Source organism: Sinocyclocheilus rhinocerous, unplaced genomic scaffold (genome assembly GCF_001515625.1).
Source record: "Sinocyclocheilus rhinocerous isolate Xijiao unplaced genomic scaffold, SAMN03320098_v1.1 scaffold2829, whole genome shotgun sequence".
Classification (NCBI taxonomy): Eukaryota; Metazoa; Chordata; class Actinopteri; order Cypriniformes; family Cyprinidae; genus Sinocyclocheilus; species Sinocyclocheilus rhinocerous.
In genome coordinates, this window is record NW_015638929.1 from 226,851 (window position 1) to 250,137 (window position 23,287).

The following is a 23,287-nucleotide window of genomic DNA, read 5'->3' on the forward strand; positions in this document are numbered from 1 at the left end:
TTAATTCTAAAACAAAAAAATAGATTAAAAATATTTAATAGAAAATATTCATAATACATATTTTCTTAGTAATTATAATAAAATATTTAATTATTAATTCTACTTTGTCCTATTAATTTATTAAAAATTCTATTTGAACATTAAATAAGAATGTTATAGATTGTATTTGTTCTGAGGAGATGTTGAGATTCCTGTGCAGCTCTTACCTGCAGTCTATTCTGGAAATGTACGCGAGCCGGCTCTTGTTGGGTCCGCAGGGTTCGATGTAATAGCGAGAGGTCAGAACATTAGCACGAACACCCAGGACCCCTGCACTCTCGTGATCCACTGACACACACACCAAAGCACACACTCCCTTGGGCAAGTCTGTCATCCATGACCTGAAACACAACAACAACAAAAACACTCTTAGGATTTTTATAAACACAAAATAAATATTTGGTTTTGAATTTAAAGCACAGTTATAGAATAATAATAATAATAAAAAACATAAGACGACTGAGTGTTTGTAATCACCTGAGCATCACGTAGTCTCTTGGCGGATGGGGCGCCATTGAGTTCCTGACGTACTGATAGACTTCCGTGTTATGCTCCAGTGTCTCCACGATCCTGCACTCTAACAGGTCCTCATCCCAGCGTTCCTGCTCCCGCAGAATCCGCTGCAAGACGTCCTCAGCCGATGCAGGCACGTCCACGCACACTTTCCACTGTCGCAGAGACGACCCGTCCTGGACCTATCATGAAAGACGATGACGCTACAGTCATTAACACTTCCAGCACAATCATCTCGTTACTTTTGTTCGTCACTAGCAGGATCACCGCAGTCATCAATGTGATTTCATCCTAGCTCAGAGGATGCCCAGTCTGCTCCTGGAGGGCCACTGCCCTGCAGAGTTTAGCTCCAACTTGCCTGAATGCACTTAACAGGAAATTCTAAATATTCCTGAAGACCTTGATTAACTGGTTCAAATATGTTTAATTAGGATTTGAGCTAAACTCTGTTGGATAGAGGCCTTCCAAGAGCAGGATTGGACAGCCCTACTTCATGGGTACATGAAATACTGTCCAAGGACTAGAGAACTGAGTGAACACAAGTGTGTTTTGGTCGATGAGAAGTGCTAGAACAACCGACAAACTGATGTCATGCTGGGCTCTAGGCCAAAACAGAGCTGGGAAATGATACTTTCACATGAGAAAAAAAAAAGCGATATAAGAAAAATAGACAGTTTTTCCTTTAGGCACAATCAAGAAAATGAGCAAAGGAAGTGAGCGTGAACATGTAATGGAAATATGAAAAAGAGTGACCAAGTGACTCGAATAGGGAGTGTATTTATATAGTTTCTTTACCTTCTTGTATGCAAGCTCAGCGTTTTCAGGAGTTGAGCAGCTGTCATAACCCTTGAATTTGTCCTTGGCTTCTTTAAACAGGGCATCAGTACTGTCTTTGAGGAGACTTTGGTAGCTACAAGAACCGCAGTCTTCCACCAACACCTCCATCCGCATGGGACTCAAGCCCTGTTCCATGTAAGAGTTCCTACAGCGTGACATCTCTTCTGGGATCTGAAACACAAAGAATTAAAATAAATCCTAAAGTGAGGCTTTTTCATTCTGAACCTTATGATGCTTTGGTATTAGTCAGGCTGGTAGAGCAGCAGAACCATAATATTTACCAGCAAATCTAAGGGTACACTGTAAAAAAAAAAATCTGTAGTTTTTACAAAATAATTTTGACAGCTGTGGTTGCCAGAATAATTTTGTAAAAAAAAATACAGAAAAACTGTAAAAACATTTGCAGAACAAACTAAATTTTACAGTATAAAACTAAGAATTTACAAACAAAAAAATTTGAGTGTAAACTAGCAAATTCAACAATGCACACTGCTACTAAAATCTGTTTTGAATCTTTAACATAAATTGACAACCACCATACTAATGCAGGTGGTAAAAGAGACCGCAATATGAAGAATCAGTTCATCACAAGAAGCTTTTCCACAAGCTGAAGTATATACTAATATAAGAAGATGTAACATAAACCCACATGTACATAACTGATAACAAACATGACAAAACTATTAAGAAACATGATTATTTAAACAAAATATTTTCAAATGTGGAGTGTCACGCAGGGAATTCTGGGACTATCAGTTTACAGGTTTTTTTACTGTAAATTATACGTTGATTTGTTCTTTTTTACTTCTAAAAATTGTACAATTAACAGTATTTTACTGTAAAATTAAAATTAAATTTCTGGTTAGAACTATTACAGTTTCTCCCTGTAAATAGTACAGGAACTTACTGTTAACCTATTGAACATTTTTTTTCGTAGCGTTTTTACAATATTTTACAGTTAAAATGACACTCATTTTTTACAGTGTACGTTTACGCGACGATGTACTAAAAATTAGAACGTTTTTTCTTTGAGTTTTTGAATCCCTGTAAATAGTACAGGAACTTACTGTTAACCTATTTAACTTTTTTTTTTCGTAGCGTTTTTACAATATTTTACAGTTAAAATGACACTCATTTTTTACAGTGTACGTTTACTAAATGTACTAAAAATTTGAACGTTTTTTCTTTGAGTTTTTGAAAAGTTTCACATATATGTGAAAACAATGTATTGTGGTTGTCAAGTACTCGTGCATACCTATAGACTGAATGTAATATGCATGCACATGATCTCACCGCTTTCACAAGTTCACATTTTTGTAGTTTACATGGAGACGATAACAATATCGTTTTCAAAAACCTGCACTTTAAAACCCGTTTTCAAAAGCATTTTCAGGCCCCCGAAACACTGTTGTAGTGTAAACGAACCACCAAAATGCATAAATAGTTTTCCGTTTTTAGTTGAAAACGGTGTCAAACGCCCCCTAAGATCAGCATGATCTTTATGATGAAAAAGTCTTACTAGTTAAGCAACCAGCACACCAACATCCTATTTTAGGGTCCAGCTTAAAAAGACGACATATCCAAGCTAGTCTTTTCAGCAGGGACGCATTAGAGAACAAAATTTATTAAAAGCCAAACTCATGACTAGTTCATAACATGCAAATTAACATTAGCATTAGCTTCCCCAATGGGAGCAACCAGCAAAATGAACATTGTAAGCTCAATTCTACATTACCCACATGGCAAACTATGATGTGGTTGTAGTATACTAGCTTTGTCAGTCTCAAATACTTAAAAAGATGCTTAAATCATGGTTACTTCATACTAATTATACCAAATCAGAACATAACTGCTCTTGGTGCGAGTGAAATGTATGTGAAGGGAAGAGAAGTGATAAGAGTGATTCATTCCTCACTGGAAGTGGCTCATCCTGTTTGTGTGTGTCTTGTCCAGTGTCCTGCCCTGTGAGCACTGTTGAGTGCTTTTGTGCGTGTCCTGTCCTGCTCTCTCTCCTTTTCCTGCCTGACTGACGATGTTTATCATGTCATAGTGCTTGTCCCTTTCCAGTGTGTGTTGAGATTAACTTATCTTCATTCTACAAAAAACATTAGTCTGATGGATAGAGCGGGACCAGACCTTCCGCATCAGATTTAGGGGCAGAAGACCTTTAATACAAGATGCTATCTTTCCATTTCTCATTTTAGATTATTCGCTCTCTATAAATAGCCCATTAAGAAGAAAATAACTTTATTATGATAAAAAAAAGCAGTGGCATATGGTATAACAATAAGTGCAAGTGTTTAGGTGAGCATTACAACACAATGCTGCTTTGTGGATGATACAAAATTGAATTTCTTATGTTGTTCAACTTCTGCTGACTTTCATTATTTTACACTTATCCAGTTAAGAGCTTCCTTTCTGACCTCTGAATAGGTACTAAAAGTGAAAGTGTGTGTCTATGAATGTTTATACGTCGCAAAAATGGTTTGTTTGGACAAACTAGTGGTTAATATGTGATACATTTGTGGCCAGAGGTTAGCTACATATTCACAAAATGTTTTCTACAAATCACTTCATGTAAAACATTTTCAGAGTTTACTGAAAATAGTAATAACAATAAGAAGAATGACACATTATTATTATTGTTGGTGGTGGTGATGGTATATCTACAGTTTAGTTTATGAATGTGATTTACACACTATTTTAGCCCAGCCCTGTTAATTCTATTAATTTAATTTAATTTGAATAATAAAAATAATAGGAACTTAATTGCAACTTTAAAAAAAAATCATTTATTTGTCTTGAGGACATCTTAAAGGGTTAGTTCACCCAAAAATTAAAATTAGCTTGTGTTTTACTTACCCTCGAAGCATCCTAGGTGTATATGACTTTCTTCTTTCAGACGAATCCAGTCAGAGTTATATTAAAAATTGTCTTTGATCTTTCAAGCTGTTTAATGGCACTCAGCGGGTGTTGCAGTTGAACAGTCCACAAGTCGTGATTCATTCCTCACTGGAAGTGGCTCATCCTGTTTGTGTGTGTCTTGTCCAGTGTCCTGCCCTGTGAGCACTGTTGAGTGCTTTTGTGCGTGTCCTGTCCTGCTCTCTCTCCTTTTCCTGCCTGACTGACGATGTTTATCATGTCATAGTGCTTGTCCCTTTCCAGCGTGTGTTGAGATTAACTTATCTTCATTCTACAAAAAGCATTAGTCTGATGGATAGAGCGGGACCAGACCTTCCGCATCAGATTTAGGGGCAGAAGACCTTTAATACAAGATGCTATCTTTCCATTTCTCATTTTAGATTATTCGCTCTCTATAAATAGCCCGTTAAGAAGAAAATAACTTTTGGTAATAGCCATAGATTGAGTTATTTTCTTATGTTAATGGCTCCACATAATCAACTTAAATTTATTATGATAAAAAAAGCAGTGGCATATGGTATAACAATAAGTGCAAGTGTGTAGGTGAGCATTACAACACAATGCTGCTTTGTGGATGATACAAAATTGAATTTCTTATGTTGTTCAACTTCTGCTGACTTTAATTATTTTACACTTATCCAGTTAAGAGCTTCCTTTCTGACCTCTGAATAGGTACTAAAAGTGAAAGTGTGTGTCTATGAATGTTTATACGTCGCAAAAATGGTTTGTTTGGACAAACTAGTGGTTAATATGTGATACATTTGTGGCCAGAGGTTAGCTACATATTCACAAAATGTTTTCTACAAATACACAAGCTAATTTTCAGTTTTGGGTGAACTAACCCTTTAAGATATCTGTTCTAAACATTATTGTTATATGAACTAGAAAAACAGAAAAACCTCACTGTATCCATAGAAAATAACACTGCTATCTGTAACCATGGCTGCTAATTCTGATTCTGTATTTGTATGTTTATGCGTGATTGTATGGGTAATTAGGAAGGATTGGTCATTGCGTAACGACTGCATTAATCTTAAAATAAATTCAACAGAGCTTTTTGGTAGCTGTTTTGGTAACAGATGTGCTGTAGCGTGAGTGTCTGCACATGTTAAATGAGCGCGCATTTGTCTTTGTACCTGAGCTGCGTATGACACAGAGAAACATCTGGTGCAGTGTGATAAGACCACTATAGTTTGATACTGTTTCTGACACAGTTTTGATAACGCTGATGTGCGTGAGAGATTTTGTTTGCTTTTTTCTTAAAACAGAAGGGAACAGTGTGTGTTTATGTTGGACAGAATGTACTCAAAGGTAAAGTCATGCTCACCAGGAAGAGTTTTCTGCACTCCTGTATCATATGTGCTAAGCCATGTGTGGCAGCCAGGTTCTCGTTTAAGTCCCTTTGGTCTGGTTTTCCCAGGGTGTTCTTTCTGTTCATGACTCTGTGATAAGGAAAACACATGAAAAGGGATAAACGGATAAAGTAAAAAAATATGTTTGATGCAAGCACTAATCTAATCTCAAAATTATCAAACTCAATTTAATGCTACATTTTGAAGTGCAGCGGGCATTCAAAGCCTTACAGAAGTCATCTCTCTCTTTTTTTACCCTATTCTTCCCTAGTTTCCTATTTTTATGGGGTGGTTATTGAAGCGAGTATAATTACATGGTTTGAGGGTTTGAAGTAGCCGCATGCCAAATATGATGGCACCTCAAGCACTTTGCAATTAAAAAGATGAGTGGATCTAGGTGAAGTGTGTTAACAGATTGCACACACACACACACACACACCTGGGTGAGGAGCTCTCTCTCCGCAGTGTGTTGAGGTGGAAGAGAGAGGGGGCCAAACACACGGCCAGGTTAGTGCAGGTCATCTGGTTTTCACCCACGCTGGCCGTTACATCACTCAGGAAGCACAGCAAAGTCTGCAGGGCTTCGCGGTTCTCGTCCGGTAACAGCAATACGGCGGCCCTCACCGCCTGCAGACGCTGCTCTTTGGGAACATCTGAAAGTGACAGAGGTGTTTCATTAGTTTACTCTGAACACACTGTATACGTATGATTGTATGCAGTGGTACAGATATATAGTGCACTCCATTGAACTCCATTTTTATTTTTAATATTTGAATATTTAAATTTTTTATATATTTTTTATTATATTTTAATCTAAAAATGTAAGCTAATACAATCAATACACCCACAACACTATCCTTTTTCATTATGTCATTCAGAGGAGGAAGGAAGGGAGTTAGTCCATGATCAGGAAAGGGTGTTTAAGCTTCAGAAACCAACAATATAAACCAAGTAGACTGACAGAAGAATCTAGTACACTGCACAATCTGTATTTTCAGCATATCTGCAACATGCTGTAATGTGCCACTGAAGAAAAGCGGCTTTTAAACAGCAAAGGATGGATTGATGTGAACTGAAATGTCATGTATGGAATTGTCTGTGAGTGTTCATCAGATGATTTCTGTTATTTTCGCCCTTGGGAATGAAAGACCCTGTGTGAGCACAAAACAGGCACACACAAACCCTTGCTTTTCTGTGTGGGATGCTGAGACCTCCCTTGTGGTTGGAGTCAGCTATAGACTATAAGAGAACATATTTGTGCTGGCTGTTTTCTCCGTAATTGTGGTTGTGGTAACAGACCACTTTAATCAAACTATTTTCCTGAAAGACTGGAGTTATTGTGAGTCTTAATGTGAGGTACAAGCCATCTTGTCTCTAAAAGTCTATTCTGGCCTGTTCAAACAATAACAATGTACCATAATATTGCAGTATCGATATAATATCATGTTCTGTTCACTATAAATGGAAGAATCATTGTAAATTTTCGACACATGGCCAACAGACCTCTATTAGAGACATCTATAAAATTCTATTATATTCTTGTTAAATTTTCTTTTAAACATTGCATGACTAAATGTAACTGATAATTTATAATAAAATAAATAAACAGAAAAATGCTGCTTCAAACCAAACTAAATTTCATAAGCATGCACCTTGGCATCATCTACACACTAATTTATGAATGTGTTTGCAGTTGTTCAAGATTCTGATATTTGAGGTGAGCACACACACACACACACACACATTAGAGTGTGTGTGTGCTGTGAAATAGCTGTGGTAAGTAGTAAGAACACACTTGTGAGTTACTGATTTATAGGTGCCAAAACATAATTTGACAGCTATTTCCTGAACTTGTGTAGATCTCTCTAGAATCTAGAGTAAACTAGTTGTAAGATGCCCTCTGGATATGAAATGCCTTGCTCTTTTAATGTGATTGTTCTTGTTTCAAACGCTGAGAAATCATTGTCTGTGAGTACATTTTGTGCAGGCATATGTCAGTGCAAGTGTGTGGTCTTCTACAAAACACCTGAAAGGTAAATTCTATTAATGTTCTTACACTGATATATCTGCAGAAAGGTATCAGACAATTTGCTGGTAAGCAGAGGCTCTGGAAGGTCTCGGAAATACTGCTTTAGCATGTCGGCCACGTCATAAGCTGATTGGCCCTCATAGTTGACTCCGCCCCCACCAGCGCCACATGACTCGTTCATTTGGCGAAGGGCTTGGATACGTGACTTCACCCCTGATTTCCTAAACAGCCCCACCTGTATAGAAAAATAGTAAGACATTTAGTATAAATAGTAAAAGCACGTAATGCAATTATGCCTAAACAAGTTTTGAAGTCTTTAAATGCAGGCTTTTAAAATTATTCATCTCATTTTGACAATTCTTTCGTATTCTCTCTTTTTTTTTTTCAAGCTGACAGCTGAACAGAAGGATTACTGGCGTGACCATAAGTCGTCCAAACACAGGAAAGGCATCTCTAGGAAAACTCCCTACCGCTTCTTACATAACCCAGTTATGAAGCCTGGAAAAGTCTAAAATTGTAACTGTTATGTCAATTGTCAAGTAGTCTTCTCATCTGACATCTGAGAGAGAGATTTGTCTAAAGTCCATAGATCACTTGCTTTCTCTCAAACACCCTTGAAATGGAATGTCAACCATGTGGCTAACTTTGGTAATATGTAACTAGTAGATATATGGAACCAGGACATTCAGGCGTTTTGAGGTTATTGTGCTATGTGCAAACTTGGACTGAGAGTGTTGTACTTAAGTATGTGGTGATAAAACAACAGATGGCTTGTGCTTAAATTTGGCCGTGTTGCATGTAGCAACACAACAGGGACCATGCAACTAAACAGCTGTTCAAATAGGGATCATTTAACTAGGTTATGACCTTGACCAGACATTTTAATTTCTCCTTAAAAATGTCTTTTTTCTTTTACTAGTAAATAATCAGACTGTTGTTTTTCTATAGGGGATTGAATATACCACTGTACAAACCAAAGTTAGGTATGCTATGATGCGTTTGTGCAGTTTTCTGTAAGCTTTGAAGAACACGTTTGGACGTGCGTACTTGCATATGTGCACGTCTGTCATCTCTCACCTGGTCGAGGCATTGGCTCCGTAGGTAACGCATAGCTTGCTGAATACTCTGAGGCAGGGGTTGTCCGCTCCTTTGAACTATCACCTGCAGTGGAACTCCAAACACGCTCCTGTCCTTATAGTCTCGAACCTTGATCCGCTTCATAAACTTGGGAACAGCCCTGTAAAGCATACACAATGTATCAATAAATATAAAGTAACATTACAAACAGCAAAGGGTTAAACATTAGCTTCCAAATTATAGGTCTTGCTAATTTGACTTATTTACTGCCTAACACTGCATATTACTAATTTAATGTTAAGTCATACAGAGCAAATAGTCCATACATAACTAGCAAAGACATTTCTGATATTTTTGCAGAACTTGGCTCGAAGTGTTCAGAGGGACACATGGCTACATGTGAACAGCATGTGTCAACAGGAAGCTGGTTTGTAAGTGTATGAGTGTGTAGATAATTGTGTATTTAACGGGGAAACCTCTAGAAGCTGAGGGGCCACTAAAAGCTGTTTCCACCTTTACAGGCAAAAGGATAAACAATGAGACAGCAGACAATGGCTCTGAGTAGGAGGAGTGAAATGGAATGAATGCACGTGTGGACATATGTGAGGTGGGGTGTTTGTCTTTCCGATCGGCAATGTGTGTGTCTGTGCATGTGTGGATGCCTCTGAGGCGCCAATTACCGGGCTTGTCACCATCATGATGTATGGAGGTTTCACATATTGAAATCTCTCATTTATATGTGCTGATGTGCAGGTGCGTGTAAGTGACCAGTAATAACAGGAACAGGGAATTTATCCGACTGAAAAGCCACAGCTCTGTAATGAGGGGGTCTGACATAACCAGCCCCCAATGGAGAGGATGGAAGACAAAAAGGGGAAAGCGGGAAAGAGAGAGAGACAGAGAGAGAGAGAGAGAGAAGGTAAACTTCATTTTGTGTGTTTTCGTGTTTGTCTGAGTCCTGACCAGCTGAAGCCATGCTTGTTGGTAGGTGTGTATCTCTCCAGTAGAGCAGTAAGTTTGAGCAGGCTGTATTTCTGAAGGAGGTTCATCTGCAAAACTGACTGACATCCAACTTGTAGCACTGTTGATGACAGACTTGGCCTGTGGGAGCTCTGGAAACTTGGCCAGCGCAGTCTCTGAGGTCTGCAACATAAACATTCATACAAACGTTGTACCTAACCGAGCTCAATCAATCACGACATGTTCAAAACATAGACATTATAGACTAATATAAATTAGTGTTTATATAAACTGCAAGACATGAACCATACAGAATTTATTATGGTAACACTACACACAATTGTAAGTACACAGTACAAACTTGAAAGAATAAGTACCTTGAATTACACATATTGTGTATACACACATAAACACAAGCTAACGGATCAGCTGCAGATAACAGGGATTAATCATGGCCTCTATCACCAGGTGGGGGCCGTTAGAATTCCTGTGGTACATTCCACTGGGATTCCATCTACTTCAAGTGTCCCTTGTTATGTAAGGAGAGCCGTTCTGACATGCTCTCTCACTCCCTCTCTCCCTCCCTGTTCCTTAATTCAGCGTGCTTTTTGGCATGATAGTTTTCCATTACATTTTGCCAAAACTCTAAATTACTATAGGAATGGTTTTGGTAAAACTGCCAAACCCCCCCCCCAAAAAAAAGCTTAAGACATCTTTGTCTCAGACACTACTCAGTGTGTTTGTGTATGAGTTTCACCTGTTGGCTCGGGTAAGTGATGCTCCCACACCAGAGTCACATCTTTCACGTGAGCTGAGTGTCTCATCCCTTTCTGCTAGAGGGTTTCCAGTGCTGTCCTGGTCACTACCGTTCTCTGTCTCTTCTAAGCGGTTCTGCAGTGGGGATGATGGACAAGGAGATGCAGAATCAAGGGCTGAATCTGAATCCCCTTCCTCTTCCTCTTCATCCTCTTCTTCTTCCCCAGTTCCTGTTTCTGACCAGGCATTGACCAATTGCTGCAGTCCACTGACTCGCTCCAACACGTCTTCAAGTTTTGACTCCTCCTCTCCTTCTGCTTCGTCCTCATCATCTCCCACTTCTGAGAAAGGAACGTTATCATAGACACTCAATCGACTGTCTAGTGAGGCGGCCGAGCCACTCCGGGGTGGGCGTCGACTTATGTTGTCGCCACCACAACAGGATCCCCCATCCGCAAGTGCTTTAGGAAAAGTGCCAGGCTTGTGGCCTTCAGGCAAGTAGAAGAAGATCACACCTCCTTCCTCTTCTTGTCTCTCTTCTTCCTCCATTCGTCTGTTATCTGAACTCTGATGGTTGCGACGGTTGTTCTCTGCAGTTGAGCTGGGTTCCATCTTCTTACTTTGTTTCTGGTGATTCTGCTTCCCTTCTTGGTCTTCTGAAGGTTGCAGCACAACAAAATTAAATGGGTCAAAGCCTTCCAGGTACATCCCACCTCTCTTGGTGGACCCCGCTGCTGTGCTGTGACTTCGTGCTCTTGAGACTGGACTGGGAGTACTTACAGAACTTCCACTGCTGGCCTCTGATTGGCTACTCCCTGCACTCCCACTGCTTGTCTGTGTTGAATAGGTGATGCTTCGGTTTTGGTTTGCATTGCAATCCAGAGTTGCGATGTCCACACAGTTGAGGCGTCGTAGTTTGTCTTCGTCAAGACCCTCTTTCAGCACCGGCCCACTGATCTCCAGCTTACCTTGACCAGCTACACCCTTCTTTTTGCGCTTGGAGGCAGCATTGCTGCTGGTGCGTAGCCGCAAGCTTTCCATGCGCTTCAAGAAACTCTTTGCTCTTGAACGTGTGCTTTTTTCAGCACCGCTGTTTATCAAGCTTGGTTTTACATCGAATGCAAACGTGCCGCATTCCAGCGGCGATGGAAGCCCATCAGACAGGGAGTCTTCATTGGCACCTGATGTTCCAGAGGAGTAAACACTAGCAACTGAGCTCGTCCTGGTTGTGGTGGCTGTGTAAGCATTGGAGATGGTTGTAGCAGGGCTGGATGGTACAGTGGTACTCAGGGATCCTCCTCGACCTCCACTACCAGCACTGTGCAGAGAGCCCACCTCTGGCTGCTCACTAAGATCTGTTAAGACGCTCTCTGCACTAGCATTAACTCCCTCCTTTAAAAGGGGTCCTCTGGCAAAACGATCATCTTGGGATAGGAAGGGAGTGAAGGAGCCAGTGTCTCCAGCTGGAGGGGAGAATACATCAAGGTCCAGCTGGTCCAGGCGAGACCATCGCTTGCTGTCCCGCTGGAAAGTCCAACGGCCACTTATGGCACATGGCTCATCCTCATCAGAGTCCTCACTCTGAAATAATATGAAAGAGAGTCAAAGCAACGCTTTAATATCAGTGCAGCCAAATACAATAATGACTCAAATCTTACTGTTGCATTAAAAAAATAAAGACAAGTAATGTGAACCTAAATCTGCAACAAAGCATCAAAGTGTTTTTGTTTCAAGTTGATCTGATTTATTCCTACAGTTCATGAATCTAGCATTGTTAGGAGAATTGGTTTGCTTACTCTTACAAGCCTCTTGGGCTTGATAAGGTGTAATATGCATTAAACCAGGGTCCGCTAAAGGAAAAACTTTTACTCTGGTTGGCTTAGCCATGTCACAGCACAGTCACATGTTCACCATTCCCCCTCTCTGCTTTACTCGGGTTAATCTATCTCCTCCCTGAGGGTGGTAGGGATGGAAGGAAGGGGGTGGTGGACACCAAATTCCAGGCCAGCTCTCAGGGTTCACACCCCAGCCTGAGAGGGCAGGTCTGGTCCCATCCCCCATCAATGCAATCACCTAAAGCAAGCCTGGAGAACCACGTCTCCTATGATGGGAGTCCAGGACAAAGGGGTTGGATGGGAGGTGAAAATATTTGAGAGCTACATGATTGTGCTGCAATGCCAGATCTCTATCAACAATTATAGCTGTAGAGTTCACAGCCTGTTAAAATAGTTTTAAATAATTATGTAATTTCCTAAAGCGATTAGGGAGTTAATTTAGTAATTCTAGAATATAGAACTGGTTGACAATTTTCTACCACTAACTGAGTTCGTTGATATCAGTTTAGCTGTAGAACAGACTTTTGGTCCTGGGGCCCTGACAAATCAGTAAAAGCAAAAGTAGTCTGCTGGTTAACAGGGGGTCACGGGATCCAGAGGTGCCTCCTTCACGGTGTATAATAACGGAGGTGACGAAAGTCCGTAAAACTTGGGTTGTTATTTTATAGCCCCTGAGGGCAAGCCTTTGATCAAAAAGAACGAAGACCTGGTGTGCAATGTTTCTTCACTGCCCACCAGAAAATCCAGTATTAATTCAAAAAGACTGTTTTCACTTTAAAATAAGCTTTATGGACAAGATGACAAGGAACAGAGGAGGACTCTACAGAGGCCACCTGAACAGATCAATGCATTCCAGGGATGGTTTCTGCTTGTATGTTTGAAAAGGGCAGATCACTTCCTCAAGTCATCCCCTGACCTCTACCTTTGACTCCATCAACACAAGATGACACTAAAGGGTCATCAGCTTTCTCAACAGGACGCACACTTGACAAGGCTGCCATTGTTCAGACTTACCAGTTTTAAGAGCAGAAAAAGAAGCTGCAGTCAGACATGACGGCTATCTTCCTAATCTCCCTTTTGTGATTACATAGCTGGATTGTTTGTTGTTGCATTCTCTACCTGCATGTAGTTTGAGTCATGGCTTTGGGGCAGTCTTAGACTATACACGCTCACTCTTAAACCGCACTGAGTGACCAACAACCGACCAGCAGAGTGTGCATTCTCTTCCTTTTATGGTATGGAGGGAGGTTTTAGGATGTGTATGGTGAGAAAAACATGAAAAACAGGAGTAAAGAAAATCAGAAGAAGGATGGGAGATAACAAAGCCGTTTATTTGGACATAAAGGCCATTCTGCACTGCCCTTGGGGCCTTGAAAATGATAAGAAAACAAGAACGTCTTTCTAATTAACTGATACAGAAAGCAAACATAAGTTACACACACTTAGGATCTTTTGACTGGACAAAAGAACGCAAGAGGGTAGCAAGTGAAATGATTCAGCAAAATAACGTGAAAGGGACAAGACACTTACTCTTTTTCTTTGAGGGGTGATCTCTAATCTCATAAGAGCACACTTGTTTAGGGTGTTCAGTCTCCTGCAATACACACACATACAGATAAATGAGTGAAACAGTGACAGACGTTTTTCAAACAGATACTTTGAAAAGAACCATGGGGTCGCAAACAAAGGCTAAATCCAGTCATTAACCTACAAACAGACTTTGCCAGAGTCAAAACCCTGGACAGAGACAGAAATAGAGGAGGGGGCAGAGAGATAGAGATACAGACTGAGATAGATGGAGACAGAAAAAGATGAGAAGAGGATGAGGGAGGTGGGAGCCAAGCTGGATAATGAGCTGCTGAGGGATAAACTTCAGGTTAAGGAGGAAGACAGACTGACAGAGAATAAAAAAGGAAGAAAAGAAAAAAAGGAGGTAGAAATCTGGAGTGGCGACAACAATACAACAAAAGAGACGGAAAGCTTATCCCAGAAGCCACCTGGTTGGTGTCATGTGACCCTGAGTTTGGGGGGAATGTGTGTTTGTCTGCATCAGGGGGGCTGGCACCAGAAAATGGCCTCCAGATGTCTGTGAGCTCCAGCTGGTCTCTGATGGACTCTTCTCTGAGTGAAGATACTTCACTTTCTCTTTCTTTCTTTCTTTTTATTATTGTAAGATAATTAGTCTACTGAACTCTGAACATTATCAAAATCAGCTCATTATAAGCCTGACAATGCAAGAAAACCATGTTTAAGTGTGATTTTTGTCTTGAAATTGGCAGTATTTTCTTTGGTGTCAACATCAGATCAAAAACAGACATACGCATAATGGTAATCAGGTTTTAGGAGTTTTGGAGCCATACACAATACGTAAATTATCTAAATGTGACAAAATCTTCCTTTAGGTAAATGTGCGTGTGTCTCACCTGCACAAGGCTTCTATGGCATCTTGATCCAAGAAGTCATGATCTCTGGTAACAGAGGAAATCTCAATCGGGAACTGACCGTCTGAGAAAAAGAGAGGAGAGAACTGAATTGAAAAGAAATTTAATATAAATGGAGAGCCAATAAACAGGTATAGGTGTATTTATGTATGGAAGGGGGGCTGTTGGCAGCAAGTGGAATGTGTGCCTGCCCTCTATCATACACAATCACTCACGCGCACACACACACACACGCACACACAAACCTCCCCTTCTCGGGTGTTGAAAAGGTAGAGGAAGTACGTCTTAGCCAGCCAAACAAACACAGCTGCAATGCTGCAGCGCTCAACAGTGGGAGGTGTGTGTGTAGGAAGGAGGTGCTGGAATCACAATGGGCGCTAAGCAACCCTCAGAGCACCCAGACTGTCTTTATTAACTGAGTCTTTAATAACTCAAATGCTCATTCATTTTTTGGGGGGAAACTCACAACTCTATTAACTTTTCAAGACCAAACTGCTTTCCAATTTGTGTGTACGTGAGTCTGTACCAGTGACCAAGGCATAGCATGACAATTGTATTGTCTTCCTGAAGACCTTTACCTTACTGTACTGGCTCTCTCTTATCTATAGTGGGGCAATCATGACAGCCTAGTCACACAATTCAGATTTCTGAAACTGATAACAGACCTCTCATATGGCACAATAGCAGAAGTCAGTACGTCAAAAGTGTGTGATTTTGGACACCTGAGGTGTCGTGTTATCTGATATGTGATTCTGTGTGCGATGTTTATAACAGTTATTTTTCTTATATAAAAAAATAATGCCACCTCCGCCTAATCATCAACACACCTTAGGTACTGCTTAATAATATGACTGATGGTGTATAGCTTTAAATTATGAAATGCAAAAACTATTTTCAGTCCTGAAAGTCTCCATAAAAATAAAATCTCACTAGAAGAAGGACATTATAATCATTATCATTATTAGTGTATTTAAACTTCACTGGACCTGTTTAACATTTTGCCACAGAGTGAGGACAGGAAATGATAGGGAGAACTTAAGCCACGTCTCTAACCAGAACAACAGTGTTAATTCATTTGACGAATAAACACATGCAAACAATGCATTTGGTAAGGCATAAGTGGCCACTGTAACTCAATGCATTTTGGTCATGAACTGGTGATGTTAGGAAGACAGGTGTCCTACCTTCATAAAGCTGAGCATACTGTGGAAAACCTGCAGCCCTCAGCCATGTACACGCCTCCTTCGCCTCAATTTCTGTAAGGACAGTGAGAGATTGACATTTAAAATTTATGACAAAATTAAACAGAAAAAAAAAAAAACCCTTATGAGAAGCATTCATAACCAAATCTTTTGAGTGGAAATACTCATCAGCCTTCTTATATACTTCCCTTCTGAGTGCTAGTTATCTTGACTTTTATATACTGTATGTTGACTTTTCAACATGGCGCTATAGTGTAATGTTTGAGACAGCAGTGCTAAGTGGCTATCCAAAGTGGTCAGAACTGTTGTTGGGGAGGTGGAGAGGTGCCACATCCCTGTTCATTAACTTTGAACGGCCCTTTAGACTCCACATGCCAAATGACATACACCATTGAAGGCATCTTGACGACTCCTAGAGGCCCACGTGTTGTTTCACACAACAAGGTGTCAGAATTAGGACTTTTATTAGCAATTCTGTCACTAAAGATGATTCTCTGACTAGCAACACTCGCTCTACTAACACTAAATACTTGCTTGAAATGCTTATACAAAACCAAGGTGAGGTATAAAATTGCAAAACCAGTCCAAGTAAGTTAAAATGGCAAGTTTTTGTTTATTGTACTATGTGATGGTGAATGGGTAGATAAGGATCTCAAAGATTGCTGAACTGAAATCAAGTATCCAAAGTGGTCAGAACTGTTGTTGGGGAGGTGGAGAGGTGCCACATCCCTGTTCATTAACTTTGAACGGCCCTTTAGACTCCACATGCCAAATGACATACACCATTGAAGGCATCTTGACGACTCCTAGAGGCCCACGTGTTGTTTCACACAACAAGGTGTCAGAATTAGGACTTTTATTAGCAATTCTGTCACTAAAGATGATTCTCTGACTAGCAACACTCGCTCTACTAACACTAAATACTTGCTTGAAATGCTTATACAAAACCAAGGTGAGGTATAAAATTGCAAAACCAGTCCAAGTAAGTTAAAATGGCAAGTTTTTGTTTATTGTACTATGTGATGGTGAATGGGTAGATAAGGATCTCAAAGATTGCTGAACTGAAATCAAGCAGGCATGACGCAGGAACTGGCGAGTTACTGAGATCGCAATCATTCCTGATATCCATTGTGCCCTTGAGCGAGGGACTTAACCTCAGGTTGCTCCAGGGGGACTATCCCGTTGGTTAATGCACTTTTGGATAAATGCATCTAAAGTCTTTTGAATTTGTTCAAGTGCTACAGAGACCCTATTAGCGCCCTCTAAAGGTGTAACACAGTTGATGCAGCTCTCCATTGGCACTGCTATGGTCTATCACAAGCAGAATCTACACAATTACAGCTCACAATAGGTCGTAATCAGCAGAGAGGGACCTCTCGCTTTTCTCAACGGCTAATTGTGCACATTCCCGACTCTTAAAGTTCCAATTATTGTAATTGCAATGATTGCGATGATGCCTTGCATAACTGAAAGACCACCTGAGATACTTTCCCCATCATTTCAACCGAAAGAAAAGGAAGCCGGGGATTAGGAGGGGCCGATTGAAAGAGATGTGAGAGAAAGACGTGCATAAAAAGACACTGACAACTTTGCCCAGAGGAAAGGACGCAGACTCTGTCTCTACTACCGGAGATACGTGACTCCCAACTCGAACGAGCGTGAGAGTGACGGCACACATGACAACAACAAAGGCACGCGATAAGGGAGGTCCTCTGCCGGTGGAGAGGGAAGAAGAAAGCAGGAGAGGATCGTGCTTCGACAGCAAGAACGGCAATGCGAAAATAACAGAAGCAATCTGACTCAACTGCACACATGCAATTGTATCTCGAATCCATCTCAAGAATCCGCATGCACATGATGGGATTCCTTTCAAGTGACTGACAGAATTTTGCCCGAAAGCACTTTTTAGAAGTTTGTGAACTTTGAAGAATGTCCTACACTTAAAATAATGACACACTTTTCTGGAATGGTCTGTAATGAGCGCTGTGGCTTCCTGTGTGTAAAGATTGTATGTGTGTGTTTGCACTGGCTAGGCACCACTGAAGACTATCCAGCTGCAAGAATGTTAGAGGACTGTATGTATTTAAATGTAAATGATGGAGAGACACACAAACACACACAGGCTCCACGGCACTGTCTCACCGACTGGCTTTCCCTTTCATTGGCATGGTGCACCCCCCCAGCATCCCAACCACCGCCCCCCTACCCCACATGATTACAATGGGCCGCTGTCACACAGGTGCCTGTCTGACACCAAAGGTAAGTAAGGCTTTCTAACCAGAGATGGCAACACAAAAATCGAGACGTGTGGGATTACTGGGGTCTTTGCTCAGGAGAAGTGTCTAAGACAGCGTTTCCCAACCCTGTTCCTGGAGGCACTCCCAATACTACACATTTTCGAACTCTTCCTAATCAAACACACTTGAACAACACATAAGCACATTAATAGAGACTCCAAGACCTGAGAAGGATGGGTTAGAAAATGGAAACATCCAAAATGTGTACTGTTGGGGTGCCTTCAAGAACAGGGTTGTGAAACACTGGTCTAAGAAACGGTAGACGTCAGCAGAAATATTCACTTAATCTCTTGAAGAAACAGTTGAGATATTAAAAAGATTTGATTTGAGACTTTACTTTCCTTCGGGTAAATTAGTAAGACTTAAGAGTAAACTCGCTAAGCACACTAAAGGATACATTCATCACAGCTGTACACCCAAAAGACACTCAAACATGCTGTCTTTATGAAGATAGATAAGTATAAACACACTTGAGCAGTTGTTCCACACTCTATCACACTGCTGGATGTCACGCAGATGAGCTCAGGCTGTTGACACTGTATTTTCGCTATCTCAGCACTCAAAGCAATACACACATCCGTGCTTAATGTTCGAATATGGGCCGCGAGCATAGAGTTGCGCACGTCGCATCCTGTGTTCTCCCCGCAAGTCTGTGTGGATCCCCACGCCAGGCGCGACCACACTTCCCTTGCCCTTCCGAGGCCGACAGGAAGCCAACAAGAACGGCTCATTCCACGGTTGCTATGGACACTTTGGAGGACACACCTCCTTTTGTTCAAGGCCAGATAATGGAGGCCTTCAGCGCCAACACAAACACCGAGAACGCCTTACATCCTGTTACACACACACGGATTGTTGAACATTCGACCTCAGAGAGAATGTGAAATAGGTTGAAACACTCCAGTAAAGTAAACAGCCTTTGATTCTTTCTTGATTGTAAGGTACATGCGTTTATATTTAAAGGAAACAATAAATTTTAGTTACAAACACATCAGATTGAGTAACTGAACTAACATTGTGTTGAAAGCCAGATTGACGTCAGTATTACTTCACAGAGTTGGACGTTGTAGCACTTTTTCCTCTTAATATGACGCACAGCATGTTTCCAAGCCAAAAAAAAAAACATATCCCAGAAGGCCTACATATGTCATTATTTCATAGATGTTAATTATTACGCAAGTCATGGGTCACCTAAATTAATTTAGCAACAGCTTACAAACTAATATACATAGTCATTATGGAAAAAAAAGTGACATCATTGAGAATTAAAGTTAAAGTTTTTTTTTTTGTTGATGGCCAAATCTAGATCTCATGCTGGTGGATGGTCGATATAATGCTGATATGTAATAATATATAAAGACAGAAGATGAGATGTACAAAATAAATAAATAAATGAATAAAATTGTTGGCTCAGTGGTAGAGCATTGCATTAGCAGCGCAAAAGGTCGTGGGTTCAATTCCCAGGGAACACACATACTGGTAAAAAATGTATAGCCTGAATGCACTGTAAGTCGCTTTGGATAAAAGCATCTGCTAAATGCATTAATTATTAAATTATATATACATACATTTTAGCTGTGCAAAAGAAAAAAAAGCCTTTCCTTCCTTTTCTCTGAAAACCACACTCTTTCGTCATATAGTTTTGATTTAGTGTTTTAAAACAGTGCAAAACAAAAGGGAACCAACAGTCATCACCGTCCCCTCCCATCTCTCTTCCTCTCTTTATCAGCCTTAATCTACAACCCATCTGCTTCATATCTTGGTGCCAGCTATCTAGTGGATGCATGACCTGCGACTTCTGCAATGCCACGGTGACCTGAGTTGAGCACACAGGATGTCTGGGCGGCATCCGTCACAGAAATATGTACCTTTGTGTGTTTTTTCCTTTTATCAAAGTGTACAGTATTCACTCCACCTAATGCTTCTGTTTGTATCAAAGGAATGAAATTTTGATTTATGTTGATGAGAGACAATGGAATAAAAAAAAAGAGACAGACAAGACAAAGAGGCAGACTACAGCCTCCAGACCCAGAGAGAGACGAACAGACGTAATCTCTTGGGAGAATGTCCCTATGAACCCGGCCAAAGTTGAATGCCTGCTAGCTGAACCTTCTTTGCCTCTTCTAAAATTAACCTTCCTCCTCCCTTTCTTCTTCCTCCTCTCTTCTCTCTCCTCCTCTTCCTCTTTTTCCTGTCACAGGAAGTTCTCACAATCGCTGGCCGATGGTTCCTCAGCATGGGAGGGAGGAGGTGGAACCTGTGTCTATGAATGTGTGTGTGTGTAAGCGAGTTTATGTAGTTAGATCTCTCTGCTATGAAAGCAGAATCCAACACTCTTAAAAATAAAGATACCAAAACTGGGTTTTTGTAACAATGCCATAGAAGAACCATCATGGCTTCCCTAAAGAACCTTTCCGTGATCAGTTCTTAGAACCATTTTTTTTTCTTAGCATGAAAAACATTTTAATAATTTGAAGAACTTTTTTCCCCACTATAAAGAATATTTTGTACAATTGAAAGGCTCTATGGATATTAAACGTTCTTCATGAGCTCAATACAGAACTTTTATTTTTAGGTGTGACTGTGAACCCAAATTAATTTTGTAGCTTGGTGTCAAGTATATGTGGGTTCATTTGAAGGCTTTTTGAATCTGTAAATTGTGCTATTCTAGTTAAAGAGGCCCTGTTTCAAATGAATAGCAAACAAACATCAATATCTAGCCTTTGAGTGGAACTACGAGGAATTTTTTTTCAGCAATTCAAGTGACCTGATGTCCTATTTGCTAAACTGCCTGCAAGACACTGGGCTCTTTATCTTTCATCTTTCCACACATAGACTTTAAATCTGCATATCAAGAGCAGTCATACATCATTTGTTGAGGATCACGCATATCATATTTTGGCATGGCCTTCTACAGACATATGGGGGTAGTGAGGGAGAGTCAGGTAGCTCTGAAAATGAGAAGATCCCCTCCATCTGGCCACAAACACAGGGGATCATGGGGTTACCCCATCACCACCGCCACTCAACACCACTATCCCAGCCACCTACACTCTCTTTGGCCAGATGGGTCCATTTATGTCTGTCTTTAGATTTAAACATTAGCTATCACTGACCTGGAGCTAGCTTGGCCGGGTCTGGTTACTGGCCACTTTGTGCAATGCAAGGCTGATCTCAGGTCAGATGATTAGATACGCTCAATGATATGCCACCCTATCCATTCCATCTATGATCAAAAGATTACTTAAAGAGGTGAAGAAAGAGAGAGCCTCCTCTAATATCACAGGGGGCTTCTTAAGCACCAACTGGTCCAAAAGCAACAGCAACTAGTTAAAGCGTTTAGCCTTACATAGACTAAATCCCAGCAATCAGACCGTTTTCAGGAGGCAAAATCTGTCCACACTTACATACATTTTTATATGAAGGTTTCAGTGGATTTGGAGCCATGTGTAGCGTTAAGAATGTGTGTTTGAGTCTGAAAGCTCTTTACATGTATGTCCATCATGCTCATGCACCAAAAACCATGATTGTAGATTATCAGGAGTTGCATATCAACTTCAAAGTGACATGTTTTAAGCATGACATTCTTTTCTTTGACTCCTAACTGACCTGCTTACTGCCTTATCACCTGAAGTTAACATGACCCCAAGTTTATCGACCTCTGCTAAACTAGAAAAGAAAAATGTCAGACACAGAATCTCCTACAACAACATAATACTTTAAAACATTGTATTCTTTTTAGGAATGCAAAAAGGAGGTTGTAATTCTGAGCTTGGCAAACGGTCTGAGATAAATTCTGCAACTGAATTTCGCTCTTTTATAGTTATGGGTTATTGTAACTCTAAACTAGCTAATCATAAAGATGTTTTAAATAAAACAGCTTTATAAGTTTTAGATATATTTAGTCAAGAGAGATACGATTTGTGATGTGTAAATCTATAAATAAGGAGATAATGTCAGTACTTATGCTTTAATTGTTGGTCCGATACTGATCCTAACAGAAAACTCTCAAGCAGAGGACTGTTGCTATGGTGACCTCCTCAGGCAATCACGACTTCTGCTGGTTAGTGTCCATTTAGCGCATTCTGGCTAACTTTTACTCTAACTTTGGCTATTGAATTTACAATCTATTTTTGTTTACTGGAGCGCTGTTTAAAAACACTGCTAAAACGTCAAAGTCAAAAACCCCACTCCTCTACATGAGAAAAGATGCAGGAATGCGCCTTCAGAGAACAGCAGGCTCTCCACGCGCTCTTTGGCAATGCCAGATTATAGCAAAACCTCCCCCAATTCTCTGCATTTAGACTGAATGAAAATGTAGACCAACACTGACGAAATCTTATCTCCGAACTGTGTGAAATCAACGCAAAACCAATGGAGACTTGTCGAGATTAGGGTAGCGCGTTATCGGACAGCCTGGAGCGCCGGTGTTCTGACGAATAATGCTACCTATCAGATTATGCAACCAACACTGTATTTATCCTACTGTAAGGGTAGGTTTAGGGTTGGGGTAGGTGTACATGTTAATAAAGCCTCACACCTTATTAATATCATGCTGGAAGCAAAATCTGATAGGTAGCACTTTTCGCTATCGAATTATGCTACCATCTGTTTTAATGGGAGCTAGCAAAATCGGACAGGGTAGCACAAATAGTCAGAACCGACGAAACATGCTACCTATCAGATTGTGCTATCAAAAATATATTTGCATTGTTTTAAGTAGGGATGTAACGATTAACCGCGAGCCGGTTGAAAATCGATTCAAATATGTGACGATTCAAATCGGTTGAGATGCTAAACAAATCGCGATTCAATTAGGGGTAGGAGTTTATATGAATGTATGTCTGAGGGGAACTTACTGTCTTTAGAAAAGTTTAGATGGTATTTTTTCTTTTCATCTTGCATCTAGTTCATATGTGCAGCGCTTCTTTGTTTACAGCGGAAACGCTTTAAGCGCCACCTGCTGGCAGAGAGTGAATCTGCGTCTCATTCAGCTCTGCTGTTTCTGTTTCATGCAGATATTTTTT

At 40.5% G+C, this 23,287-nt stretch overlaps 1 protein-coding gene across 2 annotated transcripts in view; it reads right to left on the reverse strand.

Moving 5' to 3' along the window:
* Positions 1 to 23,287, reverse strand: part of LOC107750042 (rho GTPase-activating protein 7-like) — a 68,840-nt gene that overhangs the window by 3,929 nt on the left and 41,624 nt on the right. For both annotated transcript variants that reach the window (XM_016565294.1, XM_016565295.1), the window contains exons 2-13: positions 15,946 to 16,017; positions 14,744 to 14,825; positions 13,851 to 13,914; positions 10,487 to 12,066; positions 9,733 to 9,912; positions 8,770 to 8,929; positions 7,720 to 7,927; positions 6,103 to 6,316; positions 5,639 to 5,753; positions 1,348 to 1,560; positions 517 to 734; positions 207 to 380 (exon numbers count right to left, since the gene is read on the reverse strand). In XM_016565294.1, coding sequence (XP_016420780.1) covers positions 207 to 380; positions 517 to 734; positions 1,348 to 1,560; positions 5,639 to 5,753; positions 6,103 to 6,316; positions 7,720 to 7,927; positions 8,770 to 8,929; positions 9,733 to 9,912; positions 10,487 to 12,066; positions 13,851 to 13,914; positions 14,744 to 14,825; positions 15,946 to 16,017 — 3,280 coding nt within the window. The remainder of the gene's footprint in view (positions 1 to 206; positions 381 to 516; positions 735 to 1,347; positions 1,561 to 5,638; positions 5,754 to 6,102; positions 6,317 to 7,719; positions 7,928 to 8,769; positions 8,930 to 9,732; positions 9,913 to 10,486; positions 12,067 to 13,850; positions 13,915 to 14,743; positions 14,826 to 15,945; positions 16,018 to 23,287) is intronic.